A 27,470-nucleotide genomic window follows, 5' to 3' on the forward strand; every position below is an offset into this window, starting at 1 on the left:
TCTGGGAGCGGCTGTAGCGGCGTACGCAGTTTCCATGGGGACTGAAGATGGCGCCGCGAGGTGAGATTCCGGAGGTGTGTGAGTCTCTGGTCCTGATGCCTTCAGTGTCCCTGTCTCCCCCGTTAGAGCTCCACCTAAACTCTTCATTCTCGGGTGTTAGGGACCTCGCTCCTCACCTGTCTAGAGTGGGGTTTCGCAGCGACCCCATCCCGAGTGCCTGAAGGTCTCGAGGTGCAGGTCTCAGAAACCCCCAGATCCTGGGCTGGGCCTATTCTAGGCCGGCTCAGTTACGAATTTGCTGTGTGACCTCGAACAGGCCAGTGCTGGCCTTTGCGCCCCAATTGCCCAAATAGTGACGGGGTTAGATCTTAGAGCGGCCTTGACTTTCACCCCCAAGATAAGAGTCGGGTTTGACGGTGATTCCGGGGGAAGGAGGAGATTGAAGGAAGCCCCCTACACACACGCGCGTGCGCGCACACGCACACACACACACACACACACACACACACACCCTTTCATTATCAGCAGTAAGAAGTACCCCAAGTGGAGTTTCCCACTAGCTGCGACCTCGTGTTTTCTTCAAGTTAGGCACAGAACCATTCAAAAAACAGAGCTTGAGGTGCCGTCCCGCCCATCTCTCTTATTTGTGCTCATCTTTTCAGGTAAACGGCTGTCCTCCACCCCCCTGGAAATCCTGTTCTTTCTCAACGGGTGGTATTATGCTACCTATTTCCTGCTGGAACTCTTCATATTTCTGTATAAAGGTAAGGCCTGAGGCTTGACTACCCTTGCCCCAACATCCCTTCCCCACTTCAGCCCAGAGCCAACTCCCATCAGGAGCCTTCTTATTTTTCATCCTTCTCTGTAGCTCCTCTTCACTTCTTCATCATATGGTTTCTTTGAGAATGATTCACTAGGAAGCCCCTCAGCAAGAATTTCCTCAGTTTGGAAAATGTGGGCTTCTCTGTCCTTACTCTCCCTCGCCACCTCTTTGCTAAGCTGCACTTTAAGCTCATTGGTGACCCTCAGAAGCTATTCAGTGGCCAGTGTACTCATTAGATCCAATCATTTTGGAGAGTGGCGGCCTCAGACTTGAAGTTAGGGATGAAATCCCCTAATAGTGAACCTGCCTCCAACAGACACAGTCACACTGTGAGTGAACGTGTCCTGCAGCAGGTTAACAGACCTGGCCCACATCTCACTAACTAGTTCATGGAAAGTTGATAAGACGCATGCCCTCTCTATCCCCAGGTGTGGGGGAGTTCTTGTGGGTGCCGTTACATGTTTGCAAACTCTGGCTTTTGTGTCAGCAGCTCTCCTGCTACCATATCCAACAGCCAACCTAGTACTGGATGTGGTGATGCTTCTCCTTTACCTTGGAATTGAAGTAATTCGACTGTTTTTCGGTGAGTGTTATCCAGAGAGTATTTTCCATTCCTTCTCAGACAGACTGCTATCTGTAACTTGATTAACAAGTACATAACCTAGTCTCACAATAAGAGACCGGATCTGGTGGAATGTCCCATTACTCCCTCTCTCAAGTTTCAAGCTGCTTCATATTTTGGGTCAAGCTTTACTTGTTTGTTGCTCTGTAGGGCCAGAAGTGGGCAGTAGCATGAGATTTAAGTAGTTTCTTCCTAATATCCTAAGTGTTACGAGAGCCTGGTTCCTCTCACTGGCTTGCTTGGGAGAATAGATCTGACTGTAACTCTATGTTCAGAGCGGTATATGTCACATAAGTTAGCACTAAGGTCCTCTCCACTCTCTGAACAGGGATTTCTTTAGGACAAGTTGTTTTTGTTTGTTTGTTTTGTTTTGTTTGAGATTTTATTTGACGGAGCAAGAGAGAGAGAGAACACAAGCAGAGGGAGCAGCAGAGGGAGAGAGAGAAGCAGGCTCCCGCTTAGCAGGGAGCCCGATGCTGGGCTCGATTCTCAGGACCCTGAGATCATGACCTGAGCCGAAGGCAGATGCGTAACCAACTGAGCCACTCAGGCACCCCCAGGATAAGTTTTTTATCCTCAAAGATGCAGAGCAAATTCCTTATTAGTTAGAATATCTCATCCCAGAAAACAGTGTTAAAACACAAGCTGAGAAGAAATAGTTTTTGCAACACATGTAACAAAGGATAAAGAAGGCTTACATGAGTCACCATCATAAAAGATTACCTAATTTTTAAAAATCGGTAAGGGACACTAATAGACTGTTCACATAAGAATAATTACAGAGGATCAGTAATCATGATAAAGTGCCCAAACTCATTAATAAAAAGCAATTGAAGCAACATAGTAACTATTTCATCCATCAGATTAAACAGATTTCCAAATACCCAGTATTGGAATGGGTGTGAGGACCAGGTCTCTATTCCCACACTGTTTGGGAATATAAATTAGAACAACTGTTTTGCTAATAGTTTTGCCATGTAAAATTTGTATTCTTTTTTTTTTTCTTAAGATTTTATTTATTTATTTATTTATTTATTTATTTGAGAGAGAGAGGGCATGAGTGGGGTTGAGGGACAGAGGGAGAGGAAGAGAATCTCAAGCAGACTCCCCATGGAGCATAGAGCCTGATGCAGGGCTCGATCTCACAACTCTGAGATCATAACCTGAGCCGAAATCAAGAGTCATACAGTCAAATGACTGAGTCACCCAGGCACCCCTGAAATTCATATTCTTAGTCCTGATAATTACACATCTAAAGCTGGTTGAAAAAAACAAACACTTCCACAGATATGCAAAGGTACCTATAGGAGAAAGCTTATAGCCACGTATTTTGTAACATCAAAACATTAGAGGGGCCCCTGGCTGGCTCCGTCGTGGAGCATGCAACTCTTGATCTCTGGGCTGTAAATAAATCCAAGCCCTACATTGGGTGTAGAGATTACTTTAAAAAGTAAAATCTTAAAAAAAAAAAAAAATTAGAGGGACATCTGGGTGGCTCAGCTCAGTTGGTTAAGTGTCTGACTTCAGGTCAGGTCATGATCTCACGGTCCTGGGATCGAGCCCCATGTCAGGCTCCCTACTCAGTGGGGAGTCTGCTTCTCCCTCTCCCTCTGCCCCTCCCCCTGCTCATGCTCTCTCTCTCCCAAATAAATAAATAAAATCTTAAAAAAAAAAAAAAAAAGGGAAACAACTTAAACATCTGTCAATACAAGATTAGTTAAATTATGTATTTGCTTCAATGAAATCATTCATAGCCATTAAAAAAAGAATAAGATAGTTATCTGTGGAAAGATGTCTAACTTACATTAAATGGGGAAAAATAAGTTGAAAACAGTATGTAGAGTATGATTCTGTTTTTATAATAATAACTAGTAATATGTAAATATACACACATAAACAAATCTGAAGCAATACACATCGTGCTGTAATAATGGCTATCTCTAGTGGGGAGTCATGGGGCCTTTGAGTTTCCGTATTTTCTAAAATTATTTTCTGTATTTATATTGGTTGAAAAGCTTTCAGTGATTATATATGGTAATTAAAAAGATATTTCCCCCAAGTAAAGAAGTCACTGTCCCTTGAGTGGGAGCCACACTTGAAGCAGGACCTTTGGAGTGAATGACTCCATCCTGTGGCACCTCCAAAGCCCTCACCTTTAGCCCAGTGGGGCCCCATTTACAAATCTGCCCATCTGCATTCAGGATCATTTTTCTCTGCCTTGCCAGTCCATCCCATCCTGTCCCCCCAACCTTTTCTCTGAGCCCAGGGAAAGCAGGCCACTTAGAGGTGACCCCGTGGGCTGTGTCTGACAGGTACAAAGGGAAACCTCTGCCAACGAAAGATGCCACTTGGTATTAGCGTGGCCTTGACCTTCCCATCTGCCATGATGGCCTCCTATTACCTGCTGCTGCAGACCTACGTGCTCCGCCTGGAAGCCATCATGAACGGCATCTTGCTCTTCTTCTGTGGTTCGGAGCTGCTGCTTGAGGTGCTCACCCTGACTGCTTTCTCCAGGTACCGCTGCTGAGGGACCATTTCCTGTCACCTGAGGGTTGGGTTCCCATCTCATCCTAGGGAGGGATTCATTGTTCTTCTGAAGCCTGAGGGATCTGAAGGTCTTTCAAGGGGAAAAGGGGTGCCTATGGGATTGCTTTTCCTATTCAGGGTAGACAGTTACTCACAGAAGACATTCTTGTTCTTTGGTGCCAAGAGGCTTGGAATATGCAACAGTTCAGGCCAACTCCTCTTGTTCACTGGTCTTTTAACATTTTCTTTCTTTCTCTCTTTCTGCCATCAGTGTGGACAGGATTTGAAGTACAGACATTTCAGCCAGCAGCCCTTGTGGGCTGAGACCACAGATTCTTCTGGTCTTTGGCTACACCAGTGAGAGTTGGTGGGTCAAGTTGTCCTGGGAAGGGTTGCAGCTTTTCCTCAACACAGACATTTGGGCAGCAAATTGAGCATGAGGCCACTGGGCATCATCTTCTAAACCAGGACCATTAGCCCAAGAGACTGTTCTACACTCCAGTGTAGGGAGGGGCAAGGCTGTCCCATCCTGGCCCTTCTCCGAACCAGCTCCCTGCTGAGCTCCAGTTCTCCTTGATCCTCGTGGCCAGAGCATCTTGCGTGGACCACGTAGGCTCCTTGCGCTTCCAGCAGGACCGGAGCCACATACTCCTGCATGTGCTGTGCCCCCCAGCACACGAGCACAGAGAGCCTCAGGGCCGTCTGCTCCCAGGGTGACGCACAAGCCTCTCACCTCGTTCCTCAGAGACTGGGCTCCAGAACTTTTTTAGCGGCTCATAGTGTTATTTTTCTACTCTCATCATGAAACAAACATTATTTTATAATAAACGTGTATTTTCTGTCATGGGAGTTGCAGCCTTTTCCTGTGGCACCTGTCCCTGGAACTTCATCCACTCCAAGGGAAGGTAGGGACCATCCCAGCGGTTCGTTCTCAGGCTGTGCTTAGCGATCCTGTGTGGACACAAAGGCAGTGATGATTTTCTTCCCCCAGCTCTAGCCTAAATTCATGCCTAAAGGCACTGCCGACTTCTGTATCTTCTTCAGGCCTGTCATCCTGTGAAAGATGGCTTATATTCTTCACCTCTGCCCCAAAGCCAGCATCTGGTCTCTCATTCCTCTTACAGATAATTGTCAGCTTCTTTCCAGAGTGAGGCATGAGTACTTGGAAGAAGCATATTCAAAACTTGCCAGTATTTTTTGGTCGTTTATTTTAAAATTTCAAGTTAACGTAAAAGGATACATATTTTTCTTTTTTCTTTTCTTTTTTTTTTAAGCTGCAGAAATGTTGCCCTACATGAGTATATCATTCCCTTTTCCAAGTAACCGTCTTTAAAACTTTCTCATCTTACTCAGTAGGGGCTTTTTTTCTTTCCCCTCAAGAATCCACCAGGAGCCATGACAGAATCCACTTTAGAAAACCTTGAGCCATATAGCCCCTCTGCTGTCAGATGAATTCGAGAATATCTGCTCTTGTTAATTGGTCTTTAAGCATTTCCATGCTGGCTTTTAATTCTGCTTATTTCCTGTGATCGAGCTCGTGCTCATCCTGTGCAGGTCCCCACTGTCCAAAGCACTGATCATTTTTCTTGTTTCCTACCCCTTCTGTGTCCTTGCCTCCTGGTTGCCTTTGGAGTCTGTCCAAAAACTGTAGTAGACAGGCCTAATCCACCATGAAACGGTAACAGAAATCCACTTGGAACCTCCTTGATATTTCAGTCACAACCCCCACTAATTCCCTGACTTTCTGCTGCTCATGCTGTTGCTTTCTCTAGCTGTGAAGAAGTTGCTGGCATCAAGCTAGACAGGACTCGTTCTCCACGGCCTCCCTCTTTCTTTTGGAGGTTCAGTGGTTAAGGTCACTCTCCTGGCAACACAGATAAATGAATGAAAGGCTCAGTTGGACGTTTAGAGGTGGTTTATAACTAAAAGGGACCTTAGAAAGGAATCTAATTCCCCACTTTGCAGGCTTAGAGATGAGAAAGGAACAGCCAAGCATCACACAACTGGTTACTAACAGTTGGATCTAGAAATCTTGCCTTAGGAGTCTCAGTCTAGATCAAGTAAATTCCACTCCTCAACAGGTACCACCTGAGGAGAATGAGAAGTTGGAAATGGGGATAGGATTAGAGCAGGAAGTCCTCTCATGTACTTCATGGTTCTCCGGGAGCTTAATGCATCGTGCTTCCTGTGGATGGCTCCAGATGTTCATTCTTCCTGGTGCTTGCCGGAGCCACACGCGCGGGTGTAGTCACACCAGAACAGAATGTCATCAACAGAAACTGAGGCAGCAGGGAATGGGAATGAGCATAGCCAGTCTTTCAGGGTTCATGGGGGCAGACGCTATACTCGAATGCCAAGGAAAGTCACTTTACCGCCCACCTAGACCTGAAGGATCAACTTTCTGCAACAGTGGAGAGGAGCTGAGTGAAGGTGTAGGCCTTGGTCACACGGGCCGGTAGAGACCTGCTCAGATGTGCACACTCATGGCTAGAACTTGTCAAGTGACTGCAGTGGCAATCTCTGGAGGCTGAGGTCTGGCCCAGTTCAGGAAGCACTTGAGACACACAGATTCGGGTTTCTGGCTGCATACCACGACAACAATGTATATGAGACTAATAGTCATCCCGTGCCTGGCAGAGTAGATTTAATCCACGCCTTGATCCTTTGAGGCAGAAGAAAATCAACTCGAATGTTAAGTCACTTCGTGTCTGAGGGCATTTAGCTTAAAAAGTGAGAGTTGGGATTTGAACCAAGAGTAACCCAAAGATCATTCCCTTTCTGTTCCACCATGGTAGTGCTTTGATGAAGAAATGTGTTGACTTCTCTAAACTACCAGTCCTCACACTTTAGTTTACATGCAAGTCATCTGGGACATAGAAAGTATTTTTCTAGACCTCACGTAGAAGTGGATGCAGCCCAAGAACAGGCATTTTACTTAGCAAGCATAGCACATAACCGAGATGCAGGGGACCACGGAACTTGCCTTAAGAGCCCACTCCTATTTCACTCATGCTGTGCATGGTCAGAGAGCTCCTGGGGCTCTCCCTACCCCGGAAGGTTGCTTGTTTTTATGCTGATCTTGCCTTTGCAGGTCCCAATACACATTATGTATCACCTGGTCTCTGGTTCATCTTTTTATACATGTAAATCTCCTCTTGGTTTACCTGGCTTTTTGAAAAGCCAGAAGCTTTCTGGAATTCCAAGGAGCTCACCCACAACACTCTGCTAAACTTTCTAATCTGTACTTCCCGATGTTTAGACAGCAATCCAGTTTCCAAAACATGTTCATATTTGCTCTCTCGGATTCTTAAAACCCCAGTGTGTGAAAGGCAGAATAGCTACTGCTCAGCTCAGTGAGGTGATGCTGCTGTCCGCAGACGGTGGGAGGAGGCACTGGCAAGTAGACTTCCAGACTCCGAGCAGAGGAGTCTTCCCTTCCTGACCTTGAGAACATTAGACCTGAACTGTAAGGGGAGGACATTTACTCGGAGAGTGAATCTTAGGAACCTTGAAGGACAAAGGACAACTTGGAATTTTTCTTCCCTTAGTTCAGATGGCTAAGGAAGCAAGCTAACCCCTCAAGGGGCACTTCCAGAGATCTGCACTAGAAGCCCCCTAGCGTCCTACAGGCCGCCACATGCCCGCCCTGTGATTCCAGCTCCGAACTCGGGGCTCAGTGACATCCCCCAGGCTCTACACATCAGCCCCAGCCCATGTCCCAGACACCTCAACAAAGCTATTCAATGCAGAATCCATAAAACAGCTCACACCCCATTTATTATTTAAAAATATTTTGTTACAAAAGGAAAAAAATACAATGCAGTATAAAAGATTGACAGCGTCATCAAGTTTATTACACAATTTTCAACCTATCAGAAAGACAAACAAATCACCGACAACAGGGGGACGGGGCCTTGGCCTTTTTGAGGGCTGGGTTTTTTTCCTTTTGCTATCAGGAAATAAAACTAAAATTTGTGTCATTGAGTAAAAACAAAACAAAAATGGGGAGAAAAAATTCTCCGGGTAAACGGCTTTTCTGGTATTCTATATATTTTTTTCCTTAAACTGTCACCTTACTCGGTTTTCTCTACATTTTAAAAAGACACCCGGAGCTGCTCTCGAGGATAAGCACATCACTTAACACTTGGCCAGCTGGGCGGGGGGCCATGTTCTGAAGTGGAGGTGGGGATGGGGTTGGGGACAGGGGAAAAAAAAGCTACAAACGTGTAGCCTCTGTCCCAAGGGAATGTGCCTCTCCAACCCTGGGGGGACCCCTCACTCACTGACTGAGGGCTATGTCTGAAACGTGCAGGGAACAGAGGAAGGGTTCAGTCCAACTCAGTCTCTCCCCTCTGAGCCAGAAGGGTCTCCAGTGACCCTACGTCTCAATGCCACGTCTCGTCTCACATGCCACGTCTCTTCTCCTGCTAGATGTCACACGCCCTGTACATGCATGCAGAAGCAGCAGCCATCGCCCCACGGGTACCGCACGACCCTGTTGCTGCCGCCGCTGTCAACAGCAACCACACAACTTGGATGTTATGGGAAAAGCAATTCCATTTGCCTGTGTAGAAAATGGCCCCCAGAGTGGTGGTCCTTAGAACTCTGAGCTGAGCTCATGTGAGTCTGGCTCCACTTCCTCCTCGCTCCTCATCAGAGGAGGGAAGCACCTCCACATAGAGCGAGGGGAACTATTAATACATCAATAGTCAAAAGGTGGAAAGACACCAAATCTGTGACTTCACCTGCCTACTAGTGCCAGGTTCTCCCACAGTAAGTAAAAGTATGTACCTGGGGGATGCAAGCCCATGCTCACATCGAGCTTGAAAAAAGAAAAGCCTCTATGGAAGTAGGCCACAGCCTGCCCAACCTGCCTCGTTCCCCATCCCCTCCTGGTAGTTCACAAGGGTTCTTCATTGCTGAGGTCCGACGTCCCCGTCTCCCAAGGGCAGTAGCCTCCTCTAAAACAAGGAAGCAGCCTTCTTGGGTGAGGGGCTCCGTGTGTGAAATGGAAAAGCCCCAGGGAAGGGAACACCTAGTACAGCTGGTTATTGCAAGAGGCAACCAAGCACGAAGCAGCAGAGGGTGGTAACTGGCTCTGCCAGGCTCCCCAGCAGCAACCTCATGGGCCTTCTCTGCCTAGGAGGGGCAAGTCCACTGAGGCGGCTGAGCAGCAGGGAAGTAGAAAGGTTCAGCCCTCTGGGGGGGGTCAGGGAAACGAACCGTCAATATGTAAGAGGGAAAAGCAAGAACAGGAGAAGCTTCTCATAAGGGAATTTCTGTTCTCAGGGTCCCTCCTCAAAGGGCTGGGAAGGTAAAGGAGTTAAACAAAGAAGTGGTATGTTAGCAAGGGGTTTGGACCCTCTTGGCCCCATCAAACCTAGTGCTGAGGGCAGGACCCTGGGCATATTTTGGCACACCCAGTCACTCTCCTAGATCCTGCACGGAGGATCCATTTTCTTTGGGAAGAAAGTCTTCCCATCAACCTCACCACTGAACTGCTCCTGGAGAATCAGAAACTCCTACGTTTCCTTGGACAAAGCACCATTCTCTATGGAGACCAGGGGCCTGGACATATTTTCTTCCTGTCTGCCACCCCTCCCAACCACACAAAGTCTTTAGGTTCCTTCCCCTGACAAACAGGAGGTGTGGGATGGGGAGGGCTGCCAGGCAATCTTCAATCCTGTAGGGCAGAGGGTATTCCCTGGGTGTCTGAAGGGGGTTAGGGGTTTGGAGGAAGGGGGAGGGGTGGAGTGGCCTCCGTCCTTTAGTCCTGATCAAGGTGAGGAGATGCAAGTCCATTAAAAAAACATTTGCTTCCAACCAGACTCCTGCAATGAAAACATCAGAAGAAAAAGAAAACACACGTTAGAGGTTACCTTCTGATTGATGGGCTTACACTAATTACACTGGCATTGTCTAAAGTTACAATGTATGAAGAAGGGTATATACACAGACAGAATGCAAGCCTGGGAAAGTGAAGGAAAGAAAGCAGGATTGTCTGGGGGTGTCTGGCACTGTGCGTAGTGAGGGAATGACTGCAGGAGCTACAGTGAGTAGAGAGAAAAAAGCAGTGATATCTCACTTTAAGGTTAGGGGGAAACAGACGATGAAACAAAGTCTCAAAGCAGTTTGACTGAAAAGGAGACTTTGGCTGGAAAGTATGGAAACTACAACAATCCAAAAAGAGTTGCGGTAAGGAAATATGGGGAGTTGAAATACCGTTTCAGAAAATCTATTCTGAGCAAGTCAGAGCTTACCTTAAGGGGAGGGGTAAAAATCTGGAAATGGGAGGTACAATGGTAAGAAAACAAGTGTACACATAACCAAACCCAGTAACCCCCAAATACCCAAGAGGCCCTAGCAGGGAGCAGGTACTTACACAGGAAACTCCTAAATTTTTCTGTTCAAGAAGCCCTGTTTAAAACAGATTCCAAACAGTGTCCTTACGAGTATGTGTGCGTGCACACACACAAAGAGCTGGGGATGTTCCACCCTGTACTAAAACTCAAGGGATCTTAAGTCTTTCCCCAGACAACAGCTTTGTGTGAGGGACCAAGAAACAGCCTAATACCAAGCAAGAGTTATCTGGCCAGGCCCGAAAGAAAGCAAGCACGGAAATGAAAGAATCAGCAGTCACCGTTCAAGAAACCTAAAAGCACAATTAAGAACTTCTGCTGAACAGTAAGGCACTGTTAAGCCACTCACCCCATCTCTACCAACTTAAAGTCCCTAGTACGCCCAGCCCTTTTCCAGTATTGCAGCATCACTAAGCAGGGCAGCAGCCTGGTCAACCTGACCGCATAAAATAGAATTAATAGCTAACAGGAAAAAGGAAGATTAAATTCAGGCTTAGGACTTCTACTAATGGCCAAACCCACAACATAGCCTACACACAAATGCTCACTCTTTATGTACGCTCTTCTGTAACCCGGAGGAGCTATCCAAGAAAAAACCACATCCACAAGCTGCCCGATGCTTCAACATTCTGAAATGGCACGATTTCAGAAAGCTGGGGATCCTCAGAATCTGTACAGAGGCTCTGCCTTCCAGTGGTGTCTCTAAAGACCTGGGCTGGCAGCCGTTTGTCTCGTTTTCTATGAGGGAAAACTGAAGCTCTCGGTGCCTCTCCACTTCACACCATTTGGGTTTCTGAATCTTTGCACTGGATCAAAATTGAACAGAATGTTTAGTTTTCACTGGACCACAAGGAAAGGAATGAGGTGAGAATGACTATATCTTAAGTAGGATAATATCCTCAAATAAGAGCTGAGAACTACAAGTTGAAGCCAAAGCTGCGCGTTACCTAAGGATATCCTCAAATTCCAAAGCATGCACACATATACTCTGAAAGAGATGTAATTCGGGAACTGTCCATTCAAAACAAAACAACAAAGGATAACTAGTGCATTAAGAAAAGTCAACTACAGCACCCAATTCTTAGAGCCTGTGGTTACACAGGGTGGTGATGTTTGGATGCAGGCAGAAGCCAAAGTGGCCGATGAGACTTTGTGCCCGTGGTGGTGCCCACCGTGAGGAAGAACGGACAGAAAAGCTTGCTGTTTGTATTGCTGCCTCTAGACGGCACACACCTTTTGGCTCTCAGGGAACACTGTCCATACAGTATGAACACTAGTATATTCTAACTGAAACGTGTCGTACACAGAACTCACACAGTTCAGCTAAACAGGCCCACGTACCATCTCCCCAAAATGAGACCTCCTACTTCACGACTTGGTGACTGCAGACAGAATGCGGAGTCCTTAAGATGAGGATGTGAGAAACCAACATTTTTGGGATGGCTGATTCGATTCTTCTGGACTAGTTATTTGGGTAGAATAACCAACATATCTAAGGGATCAAAAATGGGGACCTGGAAAACCTCAGATCCTCCTCCTGTCATAGGCCCACACCAGCCAAATGACGGTTTTCTGGGAACTACTGGGTTATAGGTTCTTCAGAGTTATCCAAACTGCATCACCCTCATAATGGAAAAACAGGCCCATTTTCTAGGTGGAAGAAATGAAGCAAAATGACAGCTAATGTTTCAGGTTCAGATGTTCAATTCCCAAAATACTAATTATCAGTGGATCTCACAATTTCTCTGTCAGAAGGCTGTTAGAGGCGAAGCCACCAGGAACGGTGACATGCAGTTGTATGGTTTTTTGGTTTTTGTTTTTAAGATTTTATTTATTTGACAGAGAGACAGCCAGTGAGAGAGGGAACACAAGTAGGGGGAGTGGGAGAGGAAGAAGTAGGCTCCCAGCAGAGGAGCCTGATGTGGGGCTCGATCCCAGAACGCTGGGATCACGCCCTGAGCCGAAGGCAGACGCTTAACGACTGCGCCACCCAGGTGCCCCTGCAGTTGTTACGTTCTAACTGCTGAAGGGAATGTGGCTCCAGAGACTGTAATTCATGCTCTGCATGGACAAGTACCTCCCTGGTCACTCTTCTAGTCTTTTCCACTCTGAAGGACCCACACTGTGAGGAGCAGGATTAGGGAAGGGGTGGCACTGACCCACAGCAACACTAGCAACTGTGCTAGCTCAAACAAGAGCAGGGAGATGCTGTGACTGCCACAGAAGGCATGGGACAGAACAAGGTCTACCCTAACGCCCACCCTCCTGCCCACTCTGAGGCCAAATGAGGCCAAAGCTATTTGTGAGTTCCACCTCCCCTAGAGTCCTGAGATATATGGGTACCTCCCCAAACTCAACCTGTTGCAAAATCTAGAAAGAAGTATCTAGAACCCACAGCCTAACTGTTGATTTTATATGATTATCTTAGATTTCAGTGACGTCAAGCACTCTGAAATTTTGTTAAATAAATGAATGGTTTAAGAACAGAGAAGGGAAGCAGGTAAAAAAATGTTAGTTAACTTTTCATTTTCCCACTCATTCGCATCCTGAAGAAGACAAAAGAAATTTCCAGCTATAACTGCTTATATTAATGGCAGATAATGTCAAACAAAGTAGAGAGCGGTAGCCAAATATAACAGAACTCCTTTCTTGTTAGTAGGCCGTCAGTAGGCCAAATACTGCACTTTCCGACTGTTTACGGTCCAGCTACTGCTGGTGAACTATAGGCATTCCTAGGCAGTGGGAGGGTCTCTTTTCCCATCCTCATCCAGTCACCCATCTAGCCACCCCAAAGACACAGCCAAGAGCCATTCCTAATCCTCACTCTCTTGTTCAGTTACCATTACTTCAGACCAACCAAACTGGCACACTAAAAAACAAAAAAGGAGGACATCTTCATAACACACCTGATGTGAAACCAAAGTCAAGAAGAGACCCGAAAGTCATCTAGGTAATGCAGTAGCTTCCAGGAACCATAAACAAATCATCCTAGCCAGAGTCCAGACTACTTCTAAAGGTCTCCAGAGAAACAGAATCAAAACCACTCTTGCTTACTCCTATACTAGAAACAATCTTTGCTGGAAGCTTTCTTTCAGTTGGGATAGCTAAATTGGTGGGATGTAACGATGGGGCTGCTGTCGCCTTCTCCCACCCCTCCCCTACCCCAACCGCTGAGGCCTGTCTAAGGATGAAGACAGAGAAAAAGCAGAGCTGAGGGATACGGAGGGCTTAAGTCCTGAGGACACAGCTGGGGCCCCTGGATCCAGCCAAGCCTAACTCAACTTCTCCATAAATACAGTTCTCCTCACAACTCTTCTGCTTTTATTTTGGAAAACAAAAAACAAACAAAAAAACCCAAACCAAATAATCACTGTAAGTTTTTTGTTCCCAAAACAAACACAGCCTTCCACTGATGTATCCTCCACACAGTCTCTACATTATTAAATATGGCTTTTTTTTTCAGATCAGCTTTCTCCTAAAGTATCCTGAGTTTCAAAATCCTTTTAATAGATATTAATTCTTAAAATCATCAATGTTGCACCTCAAAAACAAGTAGGCAATGGTCTTACTTTTTTGTCTTAGTCAATTTCCTGAAAAGAATCCTGAAAGTTTGATGGGGTGAAAATATAGTTGGCTACTGTCTACTGAGAACTTGGTATGTGACGAGTACCATGAGTGCTAAATGCTCTGGACGGACTGTCTCACTGAATTCAGCTAGACAGCTGCTTTTACTGTCCTCATTTACAAATGAGGAAACTGAGGAACAAAGTAATACGGCCTGCAGACACTGTGCTCTCAGCCCAGATGCCACGCTGCTCTCAGATACCAAGTCAAGGCAGACAAGACAAAAACAAAACCAGCTCAATCTCAGGTTCATGTCAGGGCGAGACTTCTCCAAATGAGCAGGAAGAGCAGGAAATCTGCCCTCCTCAATGTTCTGTGACCTCAGTCAAAAGTCCTCCCTTTCCCTTTCTTCACTTTAAAAAGAGAGAGCAGAATCTTCACGATCGGTATTTTTTCTTTTATAAAGATCACCCACAGCCGGGCGTGGGGCTTCGTCCCACCTTTCTCAGTGGTGCCGGTCCCGTTCTCTATCCCGGTGTCTCTCGTGCTCCCGGTTCCTTTCTTGGAAATAGTCATCATGCCGATCTTCATTATGAAGCAGGTCCCGATGCCTCCTGCTGCTCTCCCGGGACCGGCTAGGTGACCTCTCTCGGGACCGGTGTCTTTTCCTATTAGAAAGATCCTTCAGCCTCACTCACAGGGCCTACCACATGCCTTCCCAGAGTGTTGTGTTTTTGGTGTCTTCCAGTATTATTTGAACCACTTTTCTATTATGGGCCCGATGTCTGAGAATGTTAGCTCTTTGAGGACTAGTCTTTTTTGGAAAAATAGTAACAGTCAAATGTGTTGAGATCTTACTAATGTATCAGGCACAGTGCTAGGAGCTTTACATGCTTATCTCACCTAATCTCTACAACAGATCTATAAGAGAATTACAACTATTGTCCCTTTTTTAAAAATGAGAAAAATAAGGCTTAGAAAACTGAGTGACTGCTATACTCAAAGCCATAGAAGTACTTAGAAACAGAATTGGGATTCAAATCCAAGCACATATGGCTTCAAAGCCCATGTTCTTAACTACACCAGTCTATCTTTATTCCTAAATAGCCCATTGCCTCACCCAACACGGATTGCAGACATTACATTTGTTAATGCAGATGCTTGATTAATTCCTTCCCCTTAAAGACATCAGGGCTAGGCCTGCTCTTCCAGCCAGGGCCTTGCCAGATCCCCTGGGCTGTCTTCCTCCCCCTGCCAATCCCTGGAAGAGTGCTGCTTGGGGCTGGTAGGCCACTGAAGCAACCAACAACTCACCTGGACGAGCTCCCGCTGGCACCCACACTGTAGGACTTGGCTTCAATACCATGAAGACAGTCCTTAAGAGAGGAGATGAGGACACGGCAACGCTCATCATTGGCGACCCGGGACTGTTTGATAACAGCAATGGCTGTGAGCAGCGTCTCAATCGCGTCACTGTAATCCCCTGACGGGGGACGGATGGGAAAGGCCAAGGATGAGCAGAGGCAGTAAACTAACTGGACCAAAAGGAGAATTCAGGAGGACACAAAGCAAGAGTAACTAGTTGTCCCACAGAACCATGGTAAGACGGATGAGGCCTAAGTGGCAAGTAGAAAAGCCGACGGCACCTAAATTCCGACAGTCTGCAATCAGACAGAAGTTCTCAGATGTTGCTAGTGGATGTACAAACTGAGGCAGGGTGGTCTGAGGGCGATCTGATAATATCCATTATAATAAACAAGGTGCATACTTTTTGACCCAGCAATTCTAAGAATGTTCTACTTCTGTTCATGAGTATGTATGCTTAATAGTGTTACGTTTCAGCATTATTTTATCAAAAAATTAGACACAACTTAAAGTTCCTTCAGTCGGGTGCTATATAAATTATGGGGCGTTGGTTTTACAAAATACTACATAGTTGTTAAGAAGCACACGATAAATCTGTAGGTAAACAAAGTAATCCACGTAAAGCGCTTAGCACAGTGCCAGGCACACAGTAAGGGCTCAATAAATGTTAGGTATTATATATTGACAGATGTCCAGAATATATTAATTTCTAAAAAGTTGCAAAAACAGTATTCCACTTTTGTAAAAAGAACAAAAACTATATATATATATATATGTATGTTATCATATGCACAGAAAAAAAAAATCTGAGGGGTAGACACTAAATTATAGAAGGTGGTCTTGGTGGTGGTCCTTATATAGAGGACTTTTATTAATTACCACTGCACATTTCTAAGTCTGAATTATTTTAAATCTATAATCAGATGTGTATACACATATATGTAACGTGTATCTAACACATCTATAGATGGAGTGTATTTATATATGTATTTTAAATTACGCTGCCATCAAGAACTATCCCCTTCATTCACCAAATGTGAGCAATGCCCGGCTCAGGGATTGTTGTCAGGGGCTGGGTCCTTGCACAATGCTTTTCCAAGCTACATCAAGCACATTACAGACAGAAGATAATGCAAGGAAAGCATGAAACCAGACAGGGGTCCAGTGATGAGGACTGGCAGCTTCCTCTGTGCACGGCATTAAGAACAGAACGGAAACTGTGGAGGAACTGTGATTCTGCAGACCGGGAACACCAGGAGGTCAGCTCTACCAGGGTGGGAGTTTTTGCTTATTTTGTAAGCATTCAATTAAGTATTTGTGGTTTGAATGACTGGAATGAGAACAACAAAAAGGAAGGGAGACAGAGATTCAGTTACTGATCATCTCAAAGTGAAGGAGTTGGTAAGGAAGGACAATGACTCTTTCCTTTATACTCCTCTGTATATTGGACTTGTTAAAATGAGCACAGATTACTTTCTAATTAAAAAATCCTTCAGATGTCAATGAAAGTTTTCTGGAGGAAAAAAAAAGAGAGAGAGAGAATACATGTATTTCCTGTCTTTAACCTACTCTGTGGATTCAAATTTTGCAGCCAAAGATGAGAAATTACAGAAAACAGATGGTAATATTTAGTGTTAACTTATTTCTTAGGAGATCTGACAGTCTACATTTACATTAATGTGGGAAACTCGCAAGAAGGAAGCGACTATGACTCATACCATAATGTGAAACCTGGACCAGAACCCTACAGAGAACCAAAGATTCCAGGCCAGGGCTCTCAAGAGTCACAGCTTCTGTTCTGCCCACTCAATACTGACAGCAGGGCAAAAGTTAGCTGTAAGGGCATATTATGTCTTACAATGACACCCAAAAGACTTGCTTCTTTCTAGGACAGGCTATGGGGAGGCCAGCAGTTCTGTCTAGACCCCCAAATGTAAAGAGATTTCATAGCAAACCACATCTAGTTGGGGCATCAATCCTAAAAAACCTGGGACCTACACTAGGCACTACATAGACACCAGACGCCCTGATCCACTACTGAGATCTCCAAAACGCCAGGAATCTCATTCTACAGTAAACACTACAGTAAGATACTATTAGGTATTTCTAATCTAGTCACTAAGTTTGTTTTCACGGGGCAGGTCTGGATACAGGCTAAATAACACCACTGGAGCTTCCCCAAAGCCATAAAATCAGGTTGTACACTATTCAAAACGTGCCACTCCTGAGACTCTAATAGTGCTCCAACTGTACCCTGCTGAGCTGCTGGCCAATGGAAACGACAAAACACGGAAAAACTGAAGGTAAGGAGAAGACAGCAAAGGTAAGGGTCAGTTACCTGCACTGGCTCCAGATACCGCTTTGGAAATGGCACTGCTGGAAATTGCTCTATTTCGCTTCATGATCTCTTCAAATTCTGCTTCACTCACTGTAGAGGGCGGAGGGCCCGAATCTCGGCTGCACAGAAATAACACCATTTCTGATTGCCCACACCTCTTATCATCTTTACCATAGCCTACTGTACAGTCCTACTTAATCATGCTCTCCTATATAATGTCTTAAATGGTTCTCAGCCTGTTGACGTTTTATGTGCTCACACTCTCTGCAAGGACAGGATTTACAACACATTCTTTTGTAATTCTGGCGTGACCCAATAGCACTAGACATTCACAGCATCCCTAACAGCCACATATGGCACTCAATTTAATCAAGTTCCTTAAAAAGGGATGTGAAAGACATGGTTTGGGTCAAGAGACTTAGATGCAAATGAAACACCAAATAAAAAACATTATCTAACAGATGGTTAACTATTTCCCAGGACTCAACACTATGACAACAGAGTTTCCACAAGGGAGCACACAAGAATTCACACTCACTCACTTTCTCAGGGAGAACAAAATGCTTAACACATGTTGTACCCTACTATACCTGGCTCAGATCTGAAAGGAACAAGATGGTTCTTACCTGCCATGGTGGTTATAGGGTGCTGAGGCCTTCATGTAAGTATCTGGTGGAGGCCCCACTGTAGCATTTGGTGGGGGGAAGAAGGCTGGATTGAGGTGAAGGGCAGGTGGGATGGCCCCAGGGGGAGGTACAGCCAGATGAGGAGGTAATCGAGGAGGAGGGGGCATGAGATGCTGGTAGTGGATGCCAGGAGGAGGAGGAGGGACCCCAAAGCTTGAGGAGAGAGGAGGAGGGGGTGGAATTGGAGGTGGGGGCAGACCCATCAGGGGGAGGGCTGAAGGAGGGCGATTGAAGTAGGGCAGCACACTGGGGGGCTTATCCACACGGGCAGATGAGGGTACAAGGTTCTCAGAGGGTGTGGCCCGTCCATCAGCAGAATCACTAGAATCCCGGGAATGGGCCCGTGGAGGTATTCCTATGAAGCAAAACAGAACTACCATTACTGCCCAAGGCTTTACACGTACCCATGGGACCAGATCATCGTTCAGCAAGAGTCTCCTCTGACACCGTACTGAAGAAGACGACAGGCAGCTGAGAAAGAAGGTAAAATCATCTACTCCCTTTTCTTTGGTCTCAGAAAAAAAGGGCAGAGGCAAGTTAGTTAAGTCATAAACCGAGAAAGCAGCATCACCCCAATTCCACGTCGAAGAACGCTCTTTATCTAGAACTCTTTGTGCTTCACACTTAATTTATCCTTAGATTTGTTTTCTATTTCTAAATGTAGGATCCTAATTAACCCATGAGAAAATGACGCTGTTGAGAAGTACATTGATTGCTGGATTCACACAGACGTGAAATCACCCCTTCCTGATTAAGAGGTTCAGGGCCTTTCTTCTGAGACCAGCACTAGCTGACCTGAAACCAGTACTATGCCACCGTGCACCTGAAATGTTCTCTCTGCAATGGCACTTTGGCCAGGGAATTTGGGACGAGTGAGGGAAGGGCAGGGGATAGATACTTCCTCCATCCACATACCAACACTGGTCACTGGGATGGGGGAGAGACATACACCACAGAAGACTAGAGGTCAAGTGAGAAGTAGAGAGAAAATGGGAGGTAAGACAAGATGTGCCCACAGAATGAGCATGTGGCACAGCTGACAGGAGGGACTCCTAGTAGAAGCGTAATAAAAAACAAGCCTCAGATCTGGGGAACTCCCACTGTATTTTAATGGCCCAAACACTGCACCCCACAGGAACATCACCATAGCACCTTGGTATGGTGTTGTGCACAACAGGGGCTCACACATGCTTGTTTACAGCTGGGAACGTGGCTATCCATTGTCAAGTCACTCAGTTAAACTTGTTCCCTCTCTCCAATTTAATAGTCTACTCCAAGCCTGGTTAATGTGGAATCCAACAGAACATGACCCCATAGCCTTAGGAGTCTTGGAGGCAGAGAGATGCTGTTATCAGTCAAATGTGGACAGAAAGGTGAGTGCTCCTTAAACTAAGACTTGCTGGTAAACCCAACTCTGGTTTCAAGCACGGGGGGACCCATCAACTTAGCAACCACCTTGCTTTCTCCATTGTAGTCTACCACCCGTGCCAATCACGGCACACTTGTGCTTCATGTCTCATTCACATGGCAACTTGTTTCTTCCCTGAGTTCTCTCACACCAAAGAAAGAGGTATTAGCAAGTGAGATCCTCTGAAAGTTAGCCATCTCCCAGCTACTCTTCCCACTTCTCCAGTTCTGTTTTGTATCTATGGCTACAATCCCAAGAGGAGCAACCATTTTTAAGCAGAGGACGTCCACCAGCTGTACTTACTGAATTAACAGAACCCAAGTCTGTCAATGTGACAGAGCAGAAAAACACCACTCAGTCACCACCATCATTTCAGCAAAGAAAAGGGAACACTGAGGAGTAAACAGCTAAACGGAAGTAGGAATGTTATCCCTAATGCAACTGTACATTTATGCAGCTTGGGAAAGCCAGAAGAGGGCTGAATTATACAAAGGCTCCAAAACAGAGGAACTTGGAAATTCAAGTTGTCAAAGAAGAAAAGTGTGTACCTTTTAACCCAGAGCAATGGGAGTTCACACTATACCCATCTAGGCTCTCAATCTAGTTAAAAGAACAGTTGTTCCTATGCAAGAGAGAAGTGGCCATATCTCCACCTTCAATCAATCAATACAAGGTCCCAGTGGACCACCCAATCAATACAAGGCACTATTTTGAGAGCAGGACCTAAGAAATGACAGAACGCAGGTGATGACACTTTCCCACCACCCCCACCCCATGCCCCCACTGTCATAAAAGAAAAATAAAGGCAGTTGGCTGCTTCAGGCAAAGCCTTGCAGGGTGGCTGCACCTTGTGAGGTCAGGACAATCCAAGGTCTGGTCCTCAGGTTTCGCAGGTTCAGAAACTCGACTTTTAACAGTTCACCCAGGGGTGATTGTACCCTAGGAAATTGATTCACGCTAACCAAACTCACAAGAGACTGATTCATAAACCAGAATGCCAATTTATTAATTTACAATGAGAAATATAACTGCCAAGCAGACCGGAATACTTGTGTCGGCTGGTCAGCGCATTCTCTTCCCAGTAGGAGAGCCTAGTTGGGAAACCAAATTAGTATCAGAAGGTGGCTTGGTGAGTACAGAATCAGAACAAAGGGAGTAAGGTGAACTCAAGGGACACTACCATCAAGCTAAGGTAGCATGATCCAGCTTTATTAGTGGGAAATACTTGCCAAGCAGACTAAAATATCAGGTCATTGAAAGGGCACCCTCTCCCCTGTACAATGCTGGAGAACATTGTTAAACTCTTCTTTTCCAGCACTCCTTTTGGTTGATTCCTTAGAGAGCACCCTTCCAGCACATGTTCATGACAAGATTAGAGCCATCTTTACAAACATTACCTGCACGTTAGGGCGGCTGCTTGTTAATTTATAAAGAGCACGTGTTACAATTAAGTCCATTCGCCATACACTGATTTTTTAGATAAAACCACATAATTTAGAGTTGACAGAAACTTTAAACATCATGTATCTACTTCAGAGAGGGGACGAGGCCCTCAGCAGTAGAGTGACTTGCCCAAGGTCACCAATGAGTCAGTGGCAGAACCAGACTATAACCGGAACCTACCTGACTCTCATCACTGTGCTCTTTTTTGTACACAGCCTCATTTTGGGGTCTACTAATCGACCATGCCACCACCCATAACCACCACCACCCTCCTCCCAACACCCCCGCATTGTAGGCACAGCCTACGCCACAGACAACAAACCCACAAACTTGCCCCCCTTCATACAGATGGTCTCCACGTACCCCCTCTTGGGACTCGGACGCACTCACGTTTCCGAGCCTGAGCCTCAAACTGTGACAGGTTTTGCCGGGTGGCCGGCCTCACGTCCACTTTTTCTCCATTAAGAACTTTTCCTGGAAGGAGTTCCAACAATTTGTGGACAGAGTTTTCAGAGGCTACCACCACCTCAGCATACCTTGGGGAAGAAAAATTAAAAATGAGTGAGATCTACCAGCCAACCAAGAGACAAACAAAGAAACTCTTCCATTTTTAATGAAAATGGGTAAAGCAAAAGATGCCTTGCTAATACAACGTACACAAAACTACCATCAATAAAAAGGTGTCAGCCTATAATCTTCCTACTTATTTGGAATCAGAAATCAGCTCCTTTTGCCCCTCAACAGATGGACATTGTTCCACTGCAGCTAGGTCTCCATTCTAAGGCGGTCTGCCAAAACCAAGGCAATAACTGGGCCGGGGGTCAGAGGGATTAAAATCCAGGGCCAAAATACAGTGTAGATCTGTTATCCTAATGATGACAAACTAAAAGGGGCTTCTCAAATCCAGACCTCACCCTTTGGACTGGCCATTTGCTCGATTCTCTGCAAATTTCAACTCCACCACATCATAGACTCCTATAGAGCGAATAACCTGGATCAGCTGCTGGTCTGTGGTCCACTGGGGCCGGCAAGATGGAAAAGGAAGAAATGTCAAGAGCTACACCCCCTCCCCACCTAAGAATGTCCCAAACCCTTTCCCCAAACCTAGGATTCTAGTCACAACCATGACCTCCCACAGAAACCCAAGAGCCCATCAACATTTCAATTAATGCAGGCTTTTCTTATTATCCTCACCCATCCAGAATTCTAAAACCCCCCACCCCTACCCAATCCCTACTTTTGAGATAAAAAATTAAAACCTATTTTAACTTTGACTGCCATTTGGGCTGGCTGGTTATCAGTTCAAAAGATGATTACTACTAGCTTTTAATTACAGACCTGACAGGCTATAGTTTGACCACTGTCAGGAACTTTTCCCTCAGTATGTACATTTCCTAATTTGGACCCTCCCTCCACCAGCCCCCCAACATGTCTGTCACACAAGAACTTTTGCAGAACAACAATCACCACCTACTCTGAGTGTACTAGAACTATCAAGGTCTTTGATCCCTGTCACCCATCGATATCAAAGGACCATCGAATGACCACCAGAGTTCAAGGTGTTCACTCTGAAATCTCATCCCACAGATGACCCTGCTAGACATAAAGCCCCAGGGTCAGGGGCATTAACAAGATGGCAGAAAAAGCAACTACCCACTTATTGCTTTCTTCGGCACCAGTACGTCCTCAGGATAGTTCTCTTTCAGAGATCAATCCAACCTGATCCCAGGAAAAAGAAATCCAACCCCATCAGAGCACAAAACAGTGCAACAGTGGTTTTTGAAAATGCCATCACCTCCCAGCGCTCTCCCTCCAGCCTACCCAGGCGGCTTTTCGGTTCCCCATGCTCACCCAGGAGAAGCTGCCCACGTAGACAGCAGCTCGCCTATTGCGGAGGCCACTGTACGTGTACAGGATCGCAGGACTCTTGTTATTGGGCTTAGGAGACGGCTCCTGGCGAACAGGAGGCGGCGGCTCAGTGCTACTGCTTCTGTCATCTGAGGGCTGTGAGGTGGCTGTCAACACGTCATCATACAGGTCAATCTGATCTGTATTGTTGAACTCCGGGTCCTAAGAGATGAGGGGTTGGCAAAGGTAGGTTTGCAGACCTTCCACTGGGTTCATTCTCATTCTACTTTACTTAGAATCCACAGTCAAATACTTCATAAAAGAACGTACAAAACTTCCCCGTTCTACTCTAAGAAGCTAGGTAAGAATAATTTTTTACTTAAAACCATTTCACTGAATTATGCTTCTGTAGGTTTTTCTCTCAAGACCCTGTTAGTAGTCTGCAATGTTTCCAGCTTCAGCCAACTGTAAGAATCCAAAGGCACGTTATGATTACACAAGCAAACTGAGAACACGTAAAGATGCACCTGCTACTGATGTCAATGAGGTCAGCTTCTAAAGACCACACCTAAGACAGAGGAACGAAAACTCATTTTCCATAACTTATGCTATTTCCAAAACCAAGAGTTTCACAAAACTTACTACTCTACTTAATAAAAAAGAGAGCAGTATATTCATTTAGAAATAAAAAGCAGGGGAAAAGCAAATTAAAGTGGGAATCCAGAATGCAAAAAGGAATTAAGAGTTACTGGTTTAAACTTTTAGATTTACGCAAATGATTCAGAGAAGCTCTAAAACTCATAGTACTCAATCCCATCTTTTAGTAACCATCAAAGAAACATTTTTAAAAAAGGGAAAAGAGGGGTGCCTGGGTGGCTCAGTTGTTAAGCGTCTGCCTTTGGCTCAGGTCATGATCCAGGGTCCTGGGATCGAGCCCCAAGCTGGGCTCCCTGCTCAGCGGGAAGCCTGATTCTCCCCCTCCTACTCCCCCTGCTTGTGTTCCCTCTCTCCCTGTCTGTCAAATAAATAAATAAATCTTTAAAAAAATAAAATAAGAAAAAAAAATTAAAAAGGGAAAAGAATACCTCTGGGAGATTTTCCCTTACTATTTCTCAGATGACAATGCAGCTCCAATACATTACCGTGACGCTTATATATATATATATATATATATATGAGAGACTTTCGGGAGCAACACCAGAGATGGTTCAATGATACACAAAAACAGTGAAGTTCTCTCAAAGCTAAGGGTCAGAAAACAGGACAAGCACCCACACCGTAAGCTATATCACAGTAAGTACTTACAATGTGAACGTGTACTCCAAAACATAATGTGAAATATATTTTTTATGTGGTATGTTTACTTGTTTATTGCTGTTATGGATTGAACGTGTCTGTCCCCCCAAAATGCATATCCTACTCCCCAGTGTGATGGTACCAGGAAGTGGGGTCTTTGGGACATAATTACAATTAGACCAGGTTTTGAGGGTGGAACCCTCATGAACAGGATTACAAGCTGGCATTCTGCAACCTGCAAAAGGGCCCTCACCAGCACCCAAACCTAGCTTCAACCTCCCGGTCTCCCGAACTGTGAGAAATAAACTTGTTTTTGGTGTTTTGTTACAGCAGCCAAATTAACGCTATATACTCAAAACCCTAAAACCACAAGAACTGCTACCAGGAAATCTTAATGTCTCAGATTTGCAATGTTATCTCAAAGAAATATTTTTATGTTAAGGATCACACAGTATTTTTTCAGATAATATTCTAAGATATACCAACAGTGCTAAAGAGGATGCTGCTGAAATGAAAGAGAGAAAGAAGTTCAGTGTTTTAAGAGAACTACAGCTCATTCACGTCATTGCTGTGTTTTTAAAAGGGGAATAAAGGAAGAACCTATGTTAGGTAACTTGTCTAGTTCCCTGAAGAAAGAGAGCATTTCCTCTAATGCAACTCAGGGCAGGAAGCTCCGCTAACTCTCTCTGTTAAATGCCGTCATAAGAACTACGGATTCTACAGTGAGACTAGAGAGGGGACTCCCTACAAAATTCATTCCTAGACCTACATACCATCACAAACTTCTGGAAACCATCTTTTAGTTTCTCAGTTCATCTGAAGTACAATGGAAGAACAGGCACACAAAGACAGCATTATTGGACTGTTCTGATAATGAAGGGGAAAGGATTCTACTTCCTGAGGCATATAAGTAATTTCAAATACTACAAATACTCTATTAAAAAACTCACGAGAGGAGTTTATACCTTATAAAAATATCAGAGAATGGCAAAAGAGAATTTGAAAACAAGAAAGGGGGGGTACCCAGGTGGCTCAGTTGGTTAAGAGTCAGATTCCTGGTTTCCGCTCAGGTTGTGATCTCAGGGTCGTGGGACTGAGCCCCACGTCAGGCTCTACAATCAATGCGGAGTCTATTTAACGTTGTCTCCCTCTCCCTCTGCCCCTCCCCCACTCGCTTGCTCTCTCCCTCTAAAATTAAATACCTAAAATCTTAAAAAATCAAACAAGAAAAGGAATCAATGAAGACAAATAAGCACAGGTGGACTGTTCTAGGTAGTCAAACTTATAAATAAATAAGCATCTTGCATAAAAAGACTGTAAAGAATAGGAAGAGAAGCAAACACTGGCCAGCACGGGGTGGATAATAAATTGAGTAAAGTGAAGTGCAAAAACTTGACAAACATAATGGGCGTAAAACACTTCTTAGCCCTTATGTCTTGAAGAACTGCAACAATAAACAAAATCATTTATTTACTTATTCATGTAGTAGGTATGGGGATATGCCCTTATGGTTCAAGGTAAAAGAAGATGGAAACCACTAGATCCTCTCCAATGTTCTAATCCTTAGAGAGCACTACTTCACACCAGGGTGCTTTTTAAATTTAAACCAAGGATTCTGAAGTAGAACCTAAAGGGGTATGAGGAAACACATCATCTTGGATACTCAGTGGAACCAACCTGGAATTCCTTCTAGACAGTGTCTGTGATTCAGAGATGCGTGTCCAAAATTTTTAATACAAAAATTACCACTGATAATTGGATAGTGAACTAACACGCAGATCAGAGACCACACATGTCACCCGGAAATCTCCCACACTGCAAGCCTAGGCCAACAATCTACTCTTTCAGGGACCCTCAGAGAGCACAACAGACTCAAGTCCTGAAAAACCTTGTATATGGGTTACCTTACCACTTTAAGAAGCACAAAAGGATTCAATGAATCCAAAATTGTCACAAGATTCAAATGGTTTCTCTGGGCCATAGAACCTCGGGTCAAGAAAGGTGGTGGGAACTGTTCTGATGCACAGAGCAGGCCTGTTGAGGAGTCTGTTGGAGAAACAACGTATCAAGTTCTGTTCGGATTTAACTCTACAGCAACACCAATTCATTCTAACTTCTTCAGCTGGTAAAGCAGAAAAACAGGTAAGGGCCTGAGGTTTTTCTGATTACCAAATGAGCTGGTGATTTATGCAGTGATGGATTAGGTTAAAGCAAAATCTAATTCTACAGATTAAGTGGAAAGTACAATGTTTTATGTGCACTGATGCTGAAGGTTTCATTCCAGGGAGATTAAAAAGTAAGTATGTATTTAAAACTGAATGAAGATCTCAAATAGAATTTTGTGTTTAATAGCATAGGAAGGACTATCTCTGAAGCTTGTTAGGTAAAAAAGAACTTGCATGATTTTGAATTTAAATAAGAACTTCTCCACCTATATGCTCAGTGTTTCTACCCTCCAACCCCCTTTTCCTGATATCTGAGGAAAGTAAGAAAGGCTAGAATTCATTGTTCTCAAAGCCACCTACTCGATACCATTGTTCTTTTAACTGTAACTACAGTTCTAAGTTTTTGGCTTTAAAATGACTATATCTAAGTCCTCACCTTATACCCTCCTTCCCTGCCATTGTCCACTGCCCTCAACCACCAGGAATGGAACCTCTTCTAAACACAGGGATCCATTTCTTCCCTGTTCCCTCACTAGTCCTGACACTGTGCCTAGCAAATAGAAATTGCTCAATAAGTACTTGTTGACGGAAGTAGCAAACAGAATTGGGCAACGTGCAAAGCGCCTTGCTTAGCACAAGGAACAGAGGCCAAACACTCAGCAAAGTGGCAGCTCTCACTTTTCCAGAGTACCTCTCCCCAGTCCAAGAGAGCAGCTATGAATTTCGACTCCCAGTGTGATAGGAGTCAAGTGGCTCTGAAAGAGGCTTTTACAGCACATGTCCTAAGAGATTAGGGAGTTAGTACCGTAGGGTTCCATCCAGGAACGTGTTCATTTTGCTTGGGGAGCAAAGTACCTGTGACAGGGTTCTTGTGCACAGGTCAACTTGGGATGAATCTTTAATATTACTAAAACATTCTAAAATCTGTACAATCTGTAATGGCTGTCTTCAGTCTAACCTTGCTTTTAACAAACCTTGCCAAACAGAACTTTAGTCATTTCTTTAGCAGCCTCCAAATTACACTAAA

General features: G+C 44.9%; 2 protein-coding genes across 10 annotated transcripts in view; one reads left to right on the forward strand and one right to left on the reverse strand.

Moving 5' to 3' along the window:
- Positions 1 to 7,803, forward strand: TMEM216 (transmembrane protein 216). 3 transcript variants are annotated; one of them, XM_087854941.1, is made up of 5 exons: positions 1 to 60; positions 663 to 764; positions 1,311 to 1,406; positions 3,758 to 3,959; positions 7,520 to 7,803. In XM_087854941.1, the coding sequence occupies exons 1-5, from the start codon at positions 48 to 50 to the stop codon at positions 7,530 to 7,532; spliced, it is 426 nt and encodes a 141-aa protein (XP_087711067.1). In that variant the 5' UTR covers positions 1 to 47; the 3' UTR covers positions 7,533 to 7,803. The 3 variants fall into 3 exon arrangements, with proteins under 3 accessions (XP_087711067.1, XP_087711066.1, XP_045642770.1); XM_087854940.1 differs by lacking the exon at positions 7,520 to 7,803 and adding an exon at positions 4,243 to 4,756; XM_045786814.2 differs by lacking the exon at positions 7,520 to 7,803 and adding an exon at positions 4,243 to 4,756 and having other exon boundaries at positions 1,314 to 1,406.
- CPSF7 (cleavage and polyadenylation specific factor 7) overlaps positions 7,799 to 27,470 on the reverse strand; it is a 22,715-nt gene continuing 3,043 nt past the window's right edge. For 3 of the 7 annotated variants that reach the window (XM_045786808.2, XM_045786810.2, XM_045786809.2), the window contains exons 3-10: positions 22,986 to 23,204; positions 22,049 to 22,152; positions 21,498 to 21,670; positions 18,224 to 18,638; positions 17,598 to 17,716; positions 15,209 to 15,377; positions 14,395 to 14,562; positions 7,799 to 9,802 (exon numbers count right to left, since the gene is read on the reverse strand). In XM_045786808.2, coding sequence (XP_045642764.1) covers positions 14,400 to 14,562; positions 15,209 to 15,377; positions 17,598 to 17,716; positions 18,224 to 18,638; positions 21,498 to 21,670; positions 22,049 to 22,152; positions 22,986 to 23,204 — 1,362 coding nt within the window. In that variant the 3' untranslated portion in view covers positions 7,799 to 9,802; positions 14,395 to 14,399. Of the gene's footprint in view, positions 9,803 to 10,231; positions 10,253 to 14,394; positions 14,563 to 15,208; positions 15,378 to 17,597; positions 17,717 to 18,223; positions 18,639 to 21,497; positions 21,671 to 22,048; positions 22,153 to 22,985; positions 23,205 to 26,187; positions 26,325 to 27,470 lie in introns of all 7 variants that reach the window. The other 4 variants (XM_087854939.1, XM_045786812.2, XM_045786807.2 and 1 more) reach the window with 4 other exon arrangements.

The sequence above is a fragment of the Ursus americanus genome, chromosome 24 (genome assembly GCF_024610735.1).
Source record: "Ursus americanus isolate L20-20 chromosome 24, mUrsAme1.1.p, whole genome shotgun sequence".
In the NCBI taxonomy this organism is placed as follows: Eukaryota; Metazoa; Chordata; class Mammalia; order Carnivora; family Ursidae; genus Ursus; species Ursus americanus.

What these genes read in the sequence shown, in the direction of transcription:
- TMEM216 (XM_087854940.1), top strand. An exon ending in CTTCATATTTCTGTATAAAG is followed by an intron (nt 765 to 1,310) that starts GTAAGGCCTGAG and finishes CTTTTGTGTCAG; the next exon opens with CAGCTCTCCTGCTACCATAT. An exon ending in AGTAATTCGACTGTTTTTCG is followed by an intron (nt 1,407 to 3,757) that starts GTGAGTGTTATC and finishes TGTGTCTGACAG; the next exon opens with GTACAAAGGGAAACCTCTGC.